At 40.9% G+C, this 18986-nt stretch overlaps 1 protein-coding gene across 18 annotated transcripts in view; it reads left to right on the forward strand.

Moving 5' to 3' along the window:
• DLGAP1 (DLG associated protein 1) overlaps positions 1 to 18986 on the forward strand; it is a 904837-nt gene that overhangs the window by 631328 nt on the left and 254523 nt on the right. For 14 of the 18 annotated variants that reach the window (XM_086682542.1, XM_086682543.1, XM_086682539.1 and 11 more), the window contains one exon: positions 10649 to 10863. In XM_086682542.1, coding sequence (XP_086538668.1) covers positions 10649 to 10863 — 215 coding nt within the window. Of the gene's footprint in view, positions 1 to 780; positions 895 to 10648; positions 10864 to 18986 lie in introns of all 18 variants that reach the window. The other 4 variants (XM_086682544.1, XM_086682552.1, XM_086682555.1 and 1 more) reach the window with 1 other exon arrangement.

Consider the following 18986-nt stretch of genomic DNA (forward strand, 5'->3'; position numbering starts at 1 on the left):
CTCTGATGTCAGCTATCACCTCAGTAACATTTTCCACCGGTCGCCAGGATCCCTCCTCTCCTTTGAGGGGTCACGGACCTCGCCCCTCACATTTCTCCCACGATGCCTTTTCTCAGTGGCATCCATGCACTTCATACACATGTACGTTCAACTCCTAAGGAACAGTTTTACCACCGGGGAAGAAGATTTTTAAGAACAAAGCCCAAACCCAGTAGATAATTCAAACGTACTGAAATACTCTACTCAGCTTGACTTGCGCTAAAGCTATTTTTCCCTTTCCTTCACTTATCCCCCAGATTTGCCCAATCCACTTAAAATTTGTAAATCCCGTTGAGACCAGAGACTGTGTTCTATAAAATGCTTTTGGTGTATTTACCCGGCACCTACTATTGTGCTAAGTACCCTGTAGATTCCTATAAACGTTGGTGGGTGAGGATAATTCCATAGGGGCACAGTGAGCGAATCACCATGGCCTAGTACTGTTTACAAAGTTCTATTTGAGGGTGTTTAATAATTTTTATTTGGAGGGTGATGTAGCAAAGGGTCTAATAAGCCTTATTTAAAAAGAGGTAGGTATTTACTCTTGTCCTTAAAAGGTAATTTTTAAGCAATCTGAAGCAAATGAAGGTTTACACCCGCTTTGGGTTTCATGGGGAGTTAGAAAGGGCGGTTGCCAGAGAAATCTGATTGGAAAACACCAGTCAGGCCTTGGGATCTGCACATCGCATAATTGTAATTTTCCTATTCTTGCTCTTTTTTTCTGCTTTTTGCTATGAGAAGAGCAAGCTTAAAAGGCTACAGGGACATTTATGCCAAGTCGCATTTGTCAAGTTGAAAGCTGTGTGGAGCAGAAAAGCAGTTCTCCCAGCTGTAAAGAAGATGCAAAGGACCCGAGTGAGTAGGGAATCTGAGAGCTCACTAAAAGTGCTTAGAAGGCCGATACATTCACGCCATTTCTGTAACAAGTTGTAGGCAGGCACTTGAAATCCAGGGTGAAGCCTCCTTATCACTGGGGTGCATCCAGGCCCCCAAAGCCATCCTTGAAAGGTGTCGTTGTCCTTCAAGTTTTCTACTCCCCACAAAGCTGTCCATTTGTGTTTAAGCGCTGATAACAGCAGTTGGTAAGGGCACCATGAAACAGCGAGACAGCAAATGCTGTTTTACTTCCTACGTAGGTGTCTATTACTTTAAGCCCTCCTCATTGGTGCTAGCAAGTTAATGACAAGATGATATTTATGCTTATTTCAATGGTTACATTTTATGTTTATTTTAAAAATACAGTTGAGTGGGAGCATAAGCTCCATTTTTTTTTTTTCGTTTATTTGTTCAGTGACTCAATCAGCATACATTCATCAGAGGCAGGGTGATATTAAAGCTGTGATGTCAGACAAATCCAGACTCCTACTCATTATTATGACCTTGAGCGAGTCATTTCCGCTTTTGGAATCTAAGTTTTGTGGCAGTAAAATGGACATAGCAATGCCTGTTTCACAGGACTGCTGGAAGCATTTAAGTAAGGTATCTCTTCCAGCCCTCTGCGATTATTCCACAAATGTCAGATTACTCCATATATATCAAATCCCTAGCTCTCCTTTCATAAATACAGTTTTTCCTCCCCATATTTATCCTTCTTCATGAGCTCAGGTAAGACCAAGTAGGTTGACCCCCTCAGCCATAGCCCAGCGCCCTCATTTACCTGGTTCCTCTAATAGAGATACTCAATTGCTGAAGGGATCGACAGATGCAAGGGTAGCCTTGCGAATACCAACCGATTATCGATGTCCACCATTTTAACCACTGCTCCAACTTGCCATATTGTCCTTATTTCTATCCCACCAATAAAATGCCTAACTTATTTCTCCTAGCTTCCTTGGTTCCTGACGAAATAGAACTTTAATTTCAGTCCCACCTCAGCCTTAGATTCTTGGGTTTTCCTCCCAAATGTCTGCCATCCCGACCTGCTCACAGAATTGCACTGGCCTACCCTGGTATATTTCAGGACATATGTTCCATTCCTGCTGTCCCAGCTTTCTAAGGGTCTGCATTCCTTTTGTGGCTCTCAGATTTCCCAAAATCTCACACATTTTCATTCCTCCAAACCTCACCATCCAACCTTCCATCTTGAGATAATCCGCTCTCCAGGAGTCACCCACACATGGCTTCATCTTCCAGCCACCATCTCTCAGACCATCACTGGCACAAAATGTCTGACTCTATCTACATGTAGTTACACTGTACTGACTGCAGCCCAGCAAAAGTGGGGGACTGAAACCACAGGTCCTTTGGAAGAGCCTTTTAAAAGTAAGCCTTCTCTTGTCTGAAATAGTATTTCTCATAAATTATACTTAAAGGCTTGTAGTCTTTCATTTGTTTTATTAACTTTTTTTCCTCTGGACAGAACTTAAAACTATATGGAGGGTTTTTTTTTTTTTTTCTTATCTGAAATATGTATTCTTTAGATTACCATAAAATAACAATTGTTATTCAAAAGACAGCCAAGATCTGAATATGGAGAGCAGCGGTGGGGGGCAGGGTGGGGGGGGGGTGCGGGGGGAGGGGAGGGTGGTAAATCCCTGGACTGTGACAGTAGACCCCATCTTGGGTATAGTATCAACCTATACTAACTACTAACCTCTCTGGACTTCAATTTCTTTTTTTGACAAGCTAAGATTATAATACTTCTTCTTATCCTTCAAGGTAGTTGTAAGGATCACGAGACATGTGAGCTTCTGTTTGTTTGCAAAAGCATGGCGCAGATGAATGCTAATTATTATTATCAATTTGGTCACTATTAAATATGAACATTAAGTTCTATAACCAGTATCCCAGAATACAGCCATGTCTTGTTTTTATTTTTGCACATACTCTTTAAAAGGCATTTGATTCTAAGATAAATTTTTCATGCTTTGGCATCTTTGATACTGGAATGAATCATATCATCTAGGGAGAGTCAGAGTTTAGTTGGTGGCATTTATTTCTTTCTTAGTGGCACAAAAGAACACCGAGGGTTTTGCAATGATATCTTAGATTCAGGACAATGTGGCATTTGGATATTAGAGGAAAGCTGAAGGAAGTAAGTGTACTTTGTCTTTTCAAAATGGAAACTTCATTAACCAAGTGGGGATACGAGCCCCCAAAATCAGCAAAATGTTTGAGACATTCAGAACGGAAGGTATTATCTTGGATCATATAACTTTTCAAGGTTCCTCATGGGAAAGACTTTTTAAGGACCCCTAGTTCATCACAGCTTTTCCTCACAGATCTCCCAGAACGAGTGTGATTCTCTTTTAACTGAGTTTGGGGAAACCTAAAGGAGAGGGGAAATGGCAGCACCAGAAGACAGTCTACTTTTAAAGATCCTAAAAGAGAGATAAATACATTTTTGTGTATGAAATTTTTATATTTTTACATAGGATAATATGTATATTATATTATAAAGTATATAGTATGTAGTATATATGTGTGTGTATATATATATATATATATAGTATATTCTTATACTAGAACATCTACATTAAAAAAATGTTTTTTTTAATGTTTATTTATTTTTGAGACAGAGAGAGACAGAGCATGAGCAGGGAAGGGGCAGAGAGAGAAGGAGACACAGACTCTGAAGTAAGCTCCAGGCTCTGAGCTATCAGCACAGAGCCTGACATGGGGCTCAAACCCATGGACAGTGAGGTCATGACCTAAGCCAAAGTTGGATGCCCAACTGACTGAGACACCCAGGTGCCCTGTAGAACATCTATCTACTTTAACGAGCTGAAGATCCTCAGCTAAAATACCGCTGCTTTTTAATCCCTAATATATTTATGGCTGGCCGTACTTTAAAAGTAGCCATAAAAAGACAGCTTTCTAACCTTTTTCTCAGATTTTTATGATGTTTTGAAGTCCACAAACTATATTCACACACATTATTTCTATTCATTACACCTCTATTATCACCCCCATTTTAGAGATGGAAAATCTGAATCAAAGAAGTGAAGTGACTTATCCAAGGTCACACACAGTGAGTGAAAACAAAGCTGTTGTTGGAATTCATTCATTCATTTAGTGTCACGTTTACCCAGAAACCTCTGGTCTTTCTGGCAATGTACTAAGCCCTAGAAATAGCGAGGTAAACAGTAACAAGGGTGCCCCCCCCTTTTCCCTTTCAACCCCCCCCCCCCCCCCGCCACCACCTCTGTGACTCAGCACTGCACAGAGCAGAACCTTCATGCAGCCCAGAGGCCCCCTCACCCCCACCTCTTGGCCTTGACAGCCCTCATACATCTGGAAGGCACAGGTTTGGGGTCAAAGTTTTAAAACAAAACAAAACTTTGAATACAAAAATAGTTCCTCGGGAGGTGTTTCCTTTGTTTGTTTGGTTGGTTGTTTTTTTTTTTTTTCCTCTCTAAAATTTCTGCTTTGTAAGCCAAAAAGAGGCATTTAGGATTCAATCACTGGGAAGCCAGGCAAACTTCCAGTGGCCTAAAGGCTGCAGGCTTCCCTCTCAATCCTGCAGAATAGAGATGAGACCCCAGGACAGAGAGCTGGGAGTACTTCCTGATGGGAACTCTCACTTAAAATTGATGGGAGTAGACAGTATATTAGGACTTTATGTTTTCGCTTAATATATTTCAATTATTCCTGCCCCTCCCTTGAGAAAGAAAATTGGAAGCAGGCATCAGAGTCTTCTTGGAAAGCCAATGTCATCCCTTGGGGGGGGGGGTGGGGAGGGTGTGTTGTGTGCTAACAATAGTCCAGAGCTTCCCAAAAATACCTTTGCTGAACACTCCCTATGCTCTTGGGCACATTACTTCATTTAATCCAGGCATAACTCTATGGGTAGGAAACAGACAAGAAAATTGAGGCCTGTACCTAGTTACTGACACAGCAGGAACTCAAACTTGGGTAGTCTACATGTAGAGCTCATACCTCTGACCCTCCAGCAATACTGCTTACCTCATCTCAGTTGCCTTACCTAGTAGTTGGAGAGATGGCACAAAAACACATAAAACAAATAGTGTATATAAGTGCCATTGTGTGATTATGCATATTAAGTATGCAGAAGGAAGATGTGAATCAGGTTTGGGGCCATATAGCCTTCAACACAACCATACAACTCAGCCCTTGGAACTTGACATTAGCCACGGCCAATGTGTAATGAATGGGTATGGTTGTGTGCCAATAAAACTTTATTTGTAAATACACATGGCAAGCTGGATTTAGTCTGTGAGCTATAGTTTGCTGACTCCTTATGTATGCTATATATATGCTATATATATATATATATATATATATATATATGCTATATATATATAAATATATATATATGCTATATGCATAGATTTCATTAAATCTATGCTATATAGCATATGATATGTGCTATAGATTTCATTAAAAAGATCAATTTAATCTGGAACAGTTGGAAGGAGCTTTAGAATTTCTGAGTTCAGCCTGGAAGCAAGTTTTGAGACAGTCTTACAAGACCCTACATGATCTGGCCCCACACCCCTAGCCTTTCCTTGTATCACTTTCCTCTTGCTGGGTACTCTCCAGTCACACTGTCATTTTTGTTCCTAGGCTTTAATTACACACCAATCTTATTCTTACTCTAGGGACTCCATGCTGGCTGAACCTTTTGTCTGGAAGCCCTTCCCAGCTCTCCTCTAAACTGGCTCCTTTGGTCAGCAGATCTCCTCTGGAATATTACTGCTTTCCTAGTGGCTTCTCCAAGGAACAAGTTAAAGTAGTCCCCCTCCAGCCACTTTGTTACATTACCCCATCTTATTTTCCTAATGGCATTTATGATTCCTGAGATTATCTTGTTCATTTATGTGTGTGCTTAACTATTATCTGTTTCTTCCTGCACTGCTTCTAGAATGTATGCTCCGTAGTGTAAGATCAATATTTATTTTGTTCACTGTTGTATATTCCAGGCACACCCAGACCATGGCTGGAAAAGAAACAGGCAAAACATACTTGTAGATATAAAGGAAGAAGGGAGAGAGACAAAGAGAGAGGCAGGGGAGGAGACTGAGAAAATGCAAGCATGCCCCATTAGAGCATGTTTAATTTTCTCCTGTTCCATAACTGAACAGCTACAATTAGAATGACCCATCATTCAGTGCCCATACACTATTTCATTTAAGAAAACATCCTCATCCTGTAATTAGAAGATGATAGGGGCGCCTGGGTGGCTCAGTCGGTTGAGGGTCCGACTTCAGCTCAGGTCACTATCTCACGGTCCGCGAGTTCAAGCCCCGCGTCAGGCTCTGGGCTGATGGCTCAGAGCCTGGAGCCTGCTTCCGATTCTGTGTCTCCCTCTCTCTCTGCCCCTCCCCCATTCATGCTCTGTCTCTGTCTCAAAAATAAATAAACGTTAAAAAAAAATTAAAAAAAAAAAAAAAGAAGATGATAGCACTTGGTTATGGTCATTCCTTGGTCAGAAGTAAGTCTTCTATACTTGTGAGCTATGACATGTGGTCTAAATTATAGACTGGCTATTCTTGAAATAGAAAAATGCACACTAATCCTCGTTTTGTTTTCTCAAAAATAAAGCTCTTTATTGGAGTTTAATGCTTAAGCATAAGCATTAAAAAGCAAATAATTTCTTTAACTCATAACAACTACAATATGGATTTTATTACTGTTTTCTTAACATCCGTTGGGTCCAACCACCCCCAGGGTTGGTGCAGACAAGCGGGCCATCCGGCTGGCCTGTCGTCCTCAAGTGCCCAGGCTGCCTTTCTGTCTGTTCCAGCTTCCTCTCCTTACCAAGACTTCTATTCCTTTAAACTGCCAACACCATTAATACTGAAGGCTTTCTCAGACAGTTGTAAATTTGAATTTCCCTACATTTTTTCTTTCTGTGCATCTGAGGCAGAAAGACACATCAACCTTTGACTAGATCACAGCGGTGGCTGTGCCAATGACTCTCCTTCCTCTCTTTCCAATCAAAAGGGAGCAACATAGAGACAGACTTATCAGCCCAGACAAACTCCACAAACTTGTTAGGTTCACCCTTATCTCCTTAGTTACTTCTTCACGATTTACTGCCCCAGCCCAAATCCCTTTGTCTTATCAATTCTTCACAGATTTATTATTTCTTTGCCTACAGGGTATAAAAGTTTCCTGCTCCAGTTGCTTCTTTGGATCTTCATTCTCTTGTGAAGGCTCCCAAGTATATGTAAAAAAATAATAAAATGAGTATGCTTTTCTCTTGTTAAAAAAAGGTGGGGAGGGGCGCCTGGGTGGCGCAGTCGGTTAAGCGTCCGACTTCAACCAGGTCACGATCTCGCGGTCCGTGAGTTCGAGCCCCGCATCAGGCTCTGGGCTGATGGCTCAGAGCCTGGAGCCTGTTTCCAATTCTGTGTCTCCCTCTCTCTCTGCCCCTCCCCTGTTCATGCTCTGTCTCTCTCTGTCCCAAAAATAAATAAACGTTGAAAAAAAAAAAAATTAAAAAAAAAAAAAAGGTGGGGAGTAACATTTCCCACTTGGGCCCCTTACAGAGGGGTATGCCATTGTCTCCTCTTCTGCTTTAGAGGTTGAAAGAGTCAGAATAAAAATTCTGGCTCAATCACAACAACTTCAGTGACATTATTTTCCTTCTCCAAGATCTTGATTTTCTGTTTCTTTACACTTTTCCTACAACTGATTTCTGCATTATTTTATAGGTAATCTTATTGTCGGCCACCCTTAGGTCTATGAATAATGTGTTAATTTTTAAATTCCATTCCATACAACTTCTTAGCTGCTATCATTTGCAAACTGTTTCATTGAGAGGTATTCAGATTAAATACTTTCCAGTTGGTTCCCTTGGCAACAGATGCAACCTGTTTCTCGTATAAGTCCAAGTTTCTACCATAAACTAACTTCGGAAAAAACATCTAAACAGCAATTTGCCATGTTTTGTTTCGTAAGTGATATGACCGGATATAAGTTTGTCCTTGGTCTCTGACATATTCCAGAGACCAGTGCTTATGTAGGAGCTATGCATCAGTGCTAAGAAATGGCAAACGCTGTGTGCATCATCTATGACCCTAAGCTGTACCAATTTAATTTATAAAATGTAATCGCTAAGCCAATAGTGAGGTTCTGAACATGATCATATCTTTACAATGAGTCACCTGCCAATTGAAGGAAAACAAGACTGTTCCAAACGTTTATAATTTCACTGAGAAATCTTCCTTGTTGCTATGGTGATTTTGATGCTATTCAGCTAAAGCAAAAACTCCACATTGTTACTAGCATGATTAATAAATGGCAAATGAATCAGATGCAATGGATTACGAAGGTGTCATGGGACTACAGTTATTTGGTTCCATAGATGCCACACATCATGGCCCAGAAAGAGAGACAGCATTAAAGAGTGGTCAAGAGCAAGTCCTCACGAGCTGCCAGGTTGGAATTCTGCCCCTTTGTAGCTGAGACTTTGGTCCAGTTACATAACTTCAGTTTCCTCATTTGTAAACTGGGGATAATAATAATAGTACCCTTCAGCTGTGTGGATCAAATGAGAGAGCATTTGCAAAGCACTTAGAACAGTGCCTGCACATAGGAAGTGCCACTTAAAAATCTGTTAAAATAAACAAACTGCATAATGAAGCTTAGCCTAACTTCACTGGTAGTTTTCCGAATTAGAACTCACAAACCACTGTTTCAGGTCCATAAGAAGCAGCATCTCTTCAGTCTGATGTTTCTAGACATAAGCTTTCAAATTAGGCAAATAAAGTCATAATTTAAGGAGCAGAGTATAGTGCTCTTTTTAATGGAACATGTATTTTCACTTCCTAGAACTTAGACAACATTTAGAAACCTGTGTCTAATATGTGTATGTGTCATCGTGGACAATTTTACGAACCCTTCAGATGTAAAATTCATATATTACTAATCACAAAATTAGGTTAAGTAAATTCTGATCTTGGGAGTCAAACCAAAATGCTTTGAATGCCACTGCTGTGTGTTCTTTGGCAAATTCCTTAAGCCCTCTGACCTCCTGTTTCTCATCTGAGAAATACAGAAGAAAACTTGCACAGAGTTGTTATGCTGTTAAAATAAGACCCTATAAGCAAATTGCATAGCATAGTTAAATGTTAATAATGAAACACTGTATTATTGATGAATAATCCGTAAATAGCATCAAAATCTTAAATGCCTGTTTACCTTCTCATTGAGACTTGGCCAGTCCTTCCTGGCTACTCCTTCTCCGTCACCAGTACTGATAACTCCTACTTACAGTCTCTCTTTGGTGCATATTCCATTTATGGCACCATACCTTAAACTTGCTGGTGTGTTGATTTGGAACTATGCCCAAATGCGTTTATGCTCTGTCTTCTCATCGCTGTTATAAATGCGTTAAGGGCAAAAACCAGCCTCCTTCTTCTTTGGTGTCTTTTCATTAAGCCCTGTGTACCATTCCACACACTGAAGGCTGATTATTGCCTCTTAATGGATAAGACGAGTGGTCATTGTGCATTTCTTTTACTAAGTGGAGGAGTAATGAGATCCTAGTTTGGGTCCTTGTGGAAATGGAAAAGCTAAGTGGAACTGAAGACAAAGTCATAAAGAAGGCTTCTATAACATAGTGTAGTGCTCTGCTGAATTCAAAGGCGATGACTGTAGAAAGAAAAAGGAGCAGTGTGCTGAGAACATACTCTTGTGTGGTACCCCCAAATGGGGACTTAGAGTAGGATGCAGCAAAGCAAGAGGAAAAGAACAATTCAGATAAGTAGCTCTACCAGGTAAGTACAGAAACTCTTCAGGGTTGGGGGTGCTCGCGTGTGCGTGCATGCGTGCGTGTGTGTGTGTGTAGTCAGAGGCCAAGGATAATTTAAATTCAGAAAATGTCACTGGCTTTCATGAGGAGATCATTGGAAACCTTTAAAGACTGCTTTCAGTAGATCTATGGAGGCTGAACCCAAATTAAGAGGGGTTCTGAAAGAATAGGTTTTTGGAAAGTCAATGGTTTAGGAAGCAGAGAGACTGGATGCAAGACAGTGGAGACGGACAGTGTGAGGACGGTGGAGATAAAAATGAAAGATTCTTGGGGCGCCTGGGTGGCGCAGTCGGTTAAGCGTCCGACTTCAGCCAGGTCACGATCTCGCGGTCCGTGGGTTCGAGCCCCGCGTCGGGCTCTGGGCTGATGGCTCAGAGCCTGGAGCCTGTTTCCGATTCTGTGTCTCCCTCTCTCTCTGCCCCTCTCCCTTTCATGCTCTGTCTCTCTCTGTCCCAAAAATAAATAAACGTTGAAAAAAAAAAAAAAAAAAAAAAAAAAGAAAGATTCTTAAATTTTAAGTGACAAATGAAAACAAATAATTGAAAATCTCAAGTAAAACTATTTTCCTTTTCAACAGCATTCTTATTGGAATTATTTCTTGGAATTCTTATTCTTATTAGCATGAGAAAAGTGAGAAGTAAATCAGAGAACATGGTTTTAGTTTTTCCTAATACACAGGATGTTTTAAAGATTGAGACATGGAATTGCATGTATTCAAATATTTTCAAACCAACTATAGTAAGACACCATTAGTGAAAAGTAAATGTCTGAAGTTTTAGATAATTTATCTCTATCACCCACATTCGGGGTCATACCAAAAAAATCAATAAAGGAAAGAAAAGTGTAGGAGTTTATTAAAAATGAATTCTCTGTTTTATATCTGAATAGGTTCCACAGGATGAATGGACAGGGTACACCCCTAGAGGTAAAGACGACGAAATTCCGTGCCGAAGAATGCGGAGCGGCAGCTACATCAAGGCCATGGGAGATGAAGACAGTGGTGACTCTGACACAAGTCCCAAGCCTTCTCCCAAAGTTGCTGCGCGAAGAGAAAGCTATCTCAAGGCTACTCAGCCATCCCTTACAGAACTCACCACACTCAAGTAAGTGTTTCCAACACTACACTTCTGGTAGTCCAGCTCCTTGTATTCTCACCTAGAATCAGATCGTGGGACCCCCAGAGTAACTGGGGCAAAAGACACCCTACAAATGGAGCAGTGTGATGCCCTGAATGGCCTAGTGATTTTGACATGGGTTCTGACTTGTGTATCCCAGTGCCTTCAAAGACATGGGCACCCATGTATATGCTGCATAGATCATAAACTGAACCACAAGCCCCAAGATGAAGAGTTTGAAACAATCCAGAATGGCTTCTGAAATGAATTAATATTTCTGGTCAATGAAAAGATCTATGTATCTCAACTCTTGGGTGTTTTCTTAACCACTAAATCTGCAGGCCAACTCTTTCTTATGAGACCTTTGAATTTTTCAGATAGCTGAGTAGTACAATAGAGCAGATGATCTTGGAGAAGCTTATAGAAAGTGGCTATGCTTAAAATTTGGATGATATGTGAAGGTTCTTGATATAGGTTTTTAAATTTGGATGCTAAATGCATATAATTTGTAAGACCTTAAAAATGGATTTGGTGGGGACACCTGTCTGGCTCAGTCAGTGAAGCATGTGGCTCTTGATCTTGGGATTACAAGTTCAAGCTCACATTGGGTGTAGAGATTACTTAAAATCAAATGTTAAAAAATGGTTTTTGGTTTTGAAAAATATGATTATAAGTAGTCCTTACCTCTATTTGTGCTATTTGTAAATAGAGAATAGCACTGCAAAAGAAACTACTGAAATTATTTTAAGCAATGCCTGATTTAATTTTTAGTATTATTTATGGAGAGTAAATCGGAGCCTTGGAATGTATCAATGCTTGGATCATCATTTGAAAAATATTTTGTGGATGATTTGTATTTTTAAGTGCCTTTTCCCCCATGTATTGAGGAAATACATACTACTATTCATGCATTTATATTATGCTACAAAATAAAATATTAAAACACAAAATAAATAAAATAGAAAAAGACCAAAGCCATCAGGCTAAGGAAAACAAAGTAGACTATTAAGCTAAAACACTGAAAAACAGCTGACTATTCTATGATGGAAACTTACTTAAACAGCAAAGTAATGCTATAACTTAAAACAGTGGACAGAGTCCCCTCACAAATTTTTTTCAAGGGGTCATGTGGAACCTCTCCAGATCACCTCAATAAAAAATTAATACCAGTGTGCCTGGGTGGCTCATTGGTTAAGTGGCCAACTCTTGATCTTGGCTCAGGTCATGATCTCACGATTCATGAGTTTGAGCCCCACATCGGGCTCTCTGCTGACAGCGCAGGGCCTGCTTGGGATTCCGTCTCTCCCTGTCTCCACCCCTGCCCCATTCATATTCTCTCTCTCTCTCTCTCTCTTTATCTATCTCTCTCTCTCAAAATAAATAAACTGAAAAACACTTTTACTTAATACCAATGACATTAGTAAACCAACCCAAGAAAGAAAGCTCTTTTTTCTTTCCTTCAGCGTCCAGTTGCCCTTCCTCTTTGCCTTTATTATTGCAAGTATCAGTTTCCTCGGGCTGCCATAACAAAGTGGCCTGAAACAACAAAAACTTGTAATGTCACAGTTCTGGATGCCAGAAGTCGGAAATCCAGGTCTCGGTGAGACCTTGCGACGCTCCTTGAGACCATGCTCCTTGAGAAACTTGTTGAGAACAATCCTTCCTTGCCTCCTCTCAGCTTCTGGTTGTGGGCCGCCAGTCCTTGGCATTCTTTGGCTTCCAGCTGGAGCACTTGAATCTCTGCCTATCTCATGTGCGTCTTCACACAGCCGTCTTCTCATCGCACCACTCACATTGGATTAGAACCCTCCCTAATGACCTCATCTTCACTTGATTAAATCTGCAAGACCCCTATTTCCAAGTAAGGTCATGTTCACAGGTACTGGGAGTTAGGACTTTGATATATATATATATATATATATATATATATATATATATATATACATATATATGTATATATATATGTGTGTGTGTGTATATATATATATATATATATATAGAGAGAGAGAGAGAGAGAGAGGGAGGGAGAGAAAGTAATTCAACCCATAACACTGCCACACAAGGTAAAAGTTGATCATGGAAATGAAAAATAGAAACAGGTTTTTGTTGTACTTTGGCACACCTCGTGGAGGCTCAGAAAATTAAATGTACCCAGTCAGAAAAAAAAACAAAACACTGGATGTGTAATAAAGGCAGTCTGCCAAGGTGGTTTAAAATGAGGGTGGCCAAGGATAACTTCTGGCAAATATCTTCTATGGACTTTAAAATATCTCTCCACTAGAGCCAAGGTGCTAATTAACATCTTCCAGAAGAAGCAAAAGAGGGAATGTTTTGCTCAAGAAAGTCACTTAGACCTTCAAGAGCTCGGTTGCCTCAAATGTATACCAAGCGGTGGGACTCTGCAACCTACAGAGTCCCTTCCAGAACCTTAGTACCCCCTTAGTTTATCTATCAGGATGCACGTGTCACATTGGCTGAATGACACTTTAGGTCGCAGGTAATGAGATACAGCGATTGCCGCTGTAATAACCAGGTATGAGGAGAACTGAAAGGAGCGGAGCGTAAGAAAGGCTAGGAGAGTGCTCTGAGGAGGCTGAGGACTGGGGGGTAGGGGCAGAAATCACCTCTCACACATGTGCCCTGGTCTACTCTTCTCCCAGCTTCAAGGGCTATGGGCGATCCACTCTGAAGTCATTGGAATTCTTCCTTGTTCATCTTGCTTCCTACATAATACCATCTTCCTCTCAAGCCCAGGGCCCTATTTTTACAACCCTCGTATACTTCCTTGACTTCTCGGAAGTTTTAAGAGCGGCAGTGTTGAAGAGTTTTAAGAACAAGACAAACACGGAGAGTGGCTAAGCTGTTGGTGGAGGTCAGCTACTTGGGACAGTGAAATCAGTCACCGAGCTGAGTTAGTTGGTGACTATTCTCTTCCTCCAAACCTATGGAAATGCAACATGGTCACCAATTTACTAGGGGACCCCTGAAGAATCGAGAAACTTTTTTCTACTCAAGATGAAAACTCAGAAACTCAAGATGGAATTTCACCAAACCATCTCTATACTTTAGCAAGCAAGACAACATCTGACCATCATTCAAACGTGCCTTTCTTCCCTTTCCTACTATTCCATTGCCCAGGCTTACTTCTCGTGGTTCCGTTTGTCTCCATTCATTCCTCCCTCACCTGGTTTAGGGATTCCATTCCTCATTACAGTCTACGTATTAGGCTTCCGTCATACATAACTGCAGATGATTCCTAGTGAGTGCTAGTTTAATGGTATCGGAGGTACACAAGAAGACAAAGGAAATGCACTATGGAGGCAAAAAGTCCAACATGACATGACTTGTAATCAATGCCGTCTTCCATTCCTTAATGATGTTTTGACTCAAGACCATTATTTCTCTAGAAGTTCGAAGCATTCGGTCCCTCATGAGAAAAAAAAAGATCCCATATCCTGGAATTCTAGTTCCCCAAAAAAGAAGACTATATTTTTGTTCTTACTTCTTTGACATTTAAGTCACTTTTTTTCCTCCTTCCTCCTCAGCAATTCACAGCTTTAGGGATGAATCATAGCCATGAACCAAGATAACTAAAATTAGCCAAGTGAGATTGGGGCAACATTTTGTTGGAGGTTTTCAACTCCTATCTTCTGTCAGAAATGTTGGAGAGAAAGCACTTCCCTACTTTCTTACATTGTTTCTCTCTTTTGTATTTTTTAAAGGCATCTTGAGGGTTTATTTACGAGGGTTTGTTTTCATCACCCACTCAGTGTTATTGTGTCCTAAGGTCAGTGGAACACTCTAGAGTCATAAGCAGGCTTCAGACAGTGAACTCTGTCTTGGGGCTGCAAAATTCCTGTAGCTACTCACTGAGGATCATTATTTCTTTCACTCTCTTGTCTCCTTCCACAGCCAGTAATAAATCCCTTCACCCCACCGCTAGCTTTCCCTTCTTTTGTTATTACCCAACAATGAACTTGAAATGGATTATTATCCAAGAATATTACTGTTTTCAAATAATAGTTTCTGGATGCTGAACAGTAAATTCTCAGGCAAGTCGAGGAGAGGTTTGGGGGCCAGAATTCCCTCAAAGCATGTCACCACAGCTTGGCTCTAATGAATTTAACTCTTTTAGTTGGATTTGTTATAACTTGCTATTTATTTTAGCATTGAGACTACAGCCTTAGTTAAAAAATCATGGCCAAATCCCATCTTGGACTTTCCCCCCGCCCCTGATATTTTGTAGAAAGAACTTTCTTAAAAGCTGCTATTTAAAAGATTCTCTATTTAAATTCAACTGTCCATTAATCCTAGGCAAATAACACGTTAAAATTTCTTCATACTTCTTTATCTCTTCATCCAAGAACTGAGAAAACTTTGCTCCTGGAGGAAATAATCTCTAACATTACATTACACACTTTCAAAGGCCTCTGAAATCGACATGGAGGGCCCCAGACTTCTGTGCACGTTTGACTTTGTGGGTAACCAGGTAGAGCTCCTAGCACTTTTGATAAAATGTCTAACAAAAGGCTTCAAGCAGGTTCATGTTCAGTCCTCAGTGTCTCGAAGGCAGTAGTTTTGCGTGTTCAGAATGGCTAGTCCTCTTAATCTGCATTCTTTTCCTGATCCTGAACTTCTTTTTTATGTATATTGGTGAAATACTAAATAGCTGTGTGGCTTTGGCAACTGGTTTAATGTATCCGAGCCTGGCACACATACACCCAAATTAAATGAGAGGCTTGGGCTCTTAGCATGGATGGTACCGCTTAGATAACTCTCATCACCACTCCCCACCCTTCCTGAACCCCCAGGCCCATGGCAGACAGCATTACCCGATTCCAGCATTAATGGATCCCAGTACCCTTCCTGCTGAACACAGATTGGGCTTCAGAACCCTTCTCAACACAGTTCTCTAGCACTCACTTCTCATTGACTACTGATGCCAAGAAGTGCTGTCTCTCACCCACAGTCTCTGAGAGATCTTTCCCCACTATTATATATAAATGTAAGGATGAGGCAGGGAGGAACTGGGAGTTCACGGTTTAAAGACAAAAGGATCAGCATTGGTAAACAAAATAATTTGAGAAGAGTTAGATGAGGCGTTCTCCTACAACTGTAATTCTGGAAGTTTAAAATGTATCAGTGTTATATCAGGAACCCAAAACTAGCTTTTTGCTAGAGTCTCTGTTTTTGATTATCTTTGAATAAACTTCTTGCTCCCTTTTGTCTCTCTGGACACAGTGTTCCTCGCATTCCACAAGCCCCTCCTGCCCACCTGCGGTTCCCCAGGTGCCTTCTCTCCCCAGAAAAGGGGGACCTGGGGCATATGAACATGAGAGCATTTTTTTCCTAAGGATGTGAGCCGTGTTTAAGAACCTAACCATAGGGGCGCCTGGGTGGCGCAGTCGGTTAAGCGTCCGACTTCAGCCAGGTCACGATCTCGCGGTCCGTGAGCTCGAGCCCCGCGTCGGGCTCTGGGCTGATGGCTCAGAGCCTGGAGCCTGTTTCCGATTCTGTGTCTCCCTCTCTCTCTGCCCCTCCCCCGTTCATGCTCCGTCTCTCTCTGTCCCAAAAATAAACAAACGTTGGAAAAAAAAAAAAATTTAAAAAAAAAAAAAAAAAAAAAAAAAAGAACCTAACCATATATATCATCCCATCTCTGTCCTAAGTGGTATGAAATGTCTCTGTTTTCCTTTGTTGTCTGTTTTTCCCACATGCTTTGATATTTCTCTCCTGCCTGACCACCAGTATAACTCCACATATAACGACAGACAATCTTTACGATAGAAGAGAGAACAGAACACAACTGACCCTACAATATTGTGAATATAATTCAGTGATATAAACTCAAGATAGTTTCCCAATCCTTTCCTGACCACGGTACTTTCCTCTATTATATTCCATCCTCCCAACTCCTTTACCCACCCACCTTCCACAATAATAAGACAAGGGAAGAGGTTAAAGCTAAAACTCATTCACCTGCCCCTAGAGAAATTATCTTAATGCCCTTCAACCCCTTGCTAGAAATAAGGCTCATAGAAAAACAAAACAAACAGTAACTGCTACAAGAAATTGCCCATTATAGTCAGCCCAGATCACCAGGCCCAGCTTAAGAAAAATCAGTCCCTCTTTGAGGTATGAATGCTTTCCTCCAAATGAGATGGGTGTGTGTTGAGCCCTGTATCTGTACCACATCCTGGTCTCTTGGGATATAATTGCTCTTTAGAAAAGCCTGTTTTGGGGTGCCTGGGTGGCTCAGTCGGTTAAGCAACTGTCTTCGGCTCAGGTCATGATCTCACGGTTCATGGGTTCGAGCCCCGCATCAGGCTCTGTGCTGACAGCTCGGAGTCTGGAGCCTGCTTCGGATTCTCTCTCCCTCTCTCTCTCCCCCTCCCCCATTTGTGCCCTGTCTCTCTCTCTCTCTCTCAAAAATAAATAAAATGTAAAAATTAAAAATTAAAAAAAAAAAAAGAAAAGCCTGTTTTGGAAGGACACTTGCATAGATTAGACTGTCCCTACAATGATCATGACCCCAAAGAGGAAAGAACTGCTTGCATATCTTTGAAGGAGGTGAAGGAATGAAAGGAAATTCAGATACATTTTAGAGAGAGAACATGTTGACTCAGGCTTGCCTTGGGGTAAAGGAAAGAAGGGCCAAATGACCACTGGGTCAGAGATAAGGAGGCGTTGGCTCATGCCTGAGGTTCAAGGGAGAAGCGATAGGCTTTTAGGAGCCTGGGTCCACGTCCCATCAGGACTAGTGTAATAACAAACCCTGTACCTATATCTTCTCTGTGGCTATACAGTATGTCACCTGAGCTGTCTTCTCATGACCAGGCAAGGCACCAAAGACTAGAGAAACATGAGCAGGGGAAGACCCCAGAAAAGGGTTCTGGAAATGAAGATTCCCCAGTCCCCTCCTGCAGTACCCATCAGCAGTGCTACCCACTGGCATGCCAGGAAGACTTCTGTTTACCGAGATATTTAAAATCCTTTATCCTGCCTGTCTGCTGGCTACCGTGCCTTCAATTTAATATCTACATTCCCCGTTAAAGCGCAGACAACCAGGTAACAGAGAACACCCTAATTATAATCAGAAATGGTATTCATGTAATCACTCACTCATTTATTCAGGACCTTTAATATTGAAGTCCCTGTGGGAGACATTTATACCTTGGTTTCAACACATTTATTAAATTCTTTACTAATTTCTGGTTTTCCATAGTCAAGTGGAAAATATATATATATATATACACACACACATATATATGTATATATATATATAGACACACACATGCATTTGTTTATAAATATATATTTATATATAGATGTTTTTATAAATATATTTATATAAATACAGATTTTTTAGAGATATAAATATACCCTAAAAGATACTCTAGAGTATATAGTTGTGCCCTAGAATCTAAGAATGGTGGAAGAAGGCACTACAGAGAAGAAATAAACTAAAAATTCAGAGGCCAAAGGTATTCAAGTTTATCATTTTGTCCAGAATTTTTTCTGGTCATAAAAATCTACTTGACATGGGGAGAGCGTTTTCTTTCTTTCTTTTTTTTTTCATTGCAGATTACTATTGTGTCAGCATAGTCCGTGTTATTAGTTTGGCTTTTGTTTTATATCGTTAAAGAAATCCTCCTGGTTCGTCTCTGAGAGCAGCACACTTATGAAGGAATGAGAAAAGCTACTTTAAAGGAAGCCTAGGCAGACATATTAGGAGGCGCCTCTAATCTTTTTTGGAAGCAGGTTGGGTGTGAGTCCTAAATAAATCCATCTTTACAGAGAATGCATATGGGACAGGAAAACCACTGACATTCCTGTATATAAATAAGAGGAAACGACATCAAAATGACAGCCCAAGGAACTTAGGTTAGCTGCAAGGGGAAACTTCTAATGGCAAAGTTATTAATCATGGAATAAACCAAGTGGGGAATTTGAAGACAAATTTTTCCAGGCACCTTTTAAAACAACCTGAACCGGGGCGCCTGGGTGGCGCAGTCGGTTAAGCGTCCGACTTCAGCCAGGTCACGATCTCGCGGTCCGTGAGTTCGAGCCCCGCGTCGGGCTCTGGGCTGATGGCTCAGAGCCTGGAGCCT

The sequence above is a fragment of the Puma concolor genome, chromosome D3 (genome assembly GCF_028749965.1).
Source record: "Puma concolor isolate L17-30 chromosome D3, mPumCon1.1.hap2, whole genome shotgun sequence".
Taxonomy (NCBI): Eukaryota; Metazoa; Chordata; class Mammalia; order Carnivora; family Felidae; genus Puma; species Puma concolor.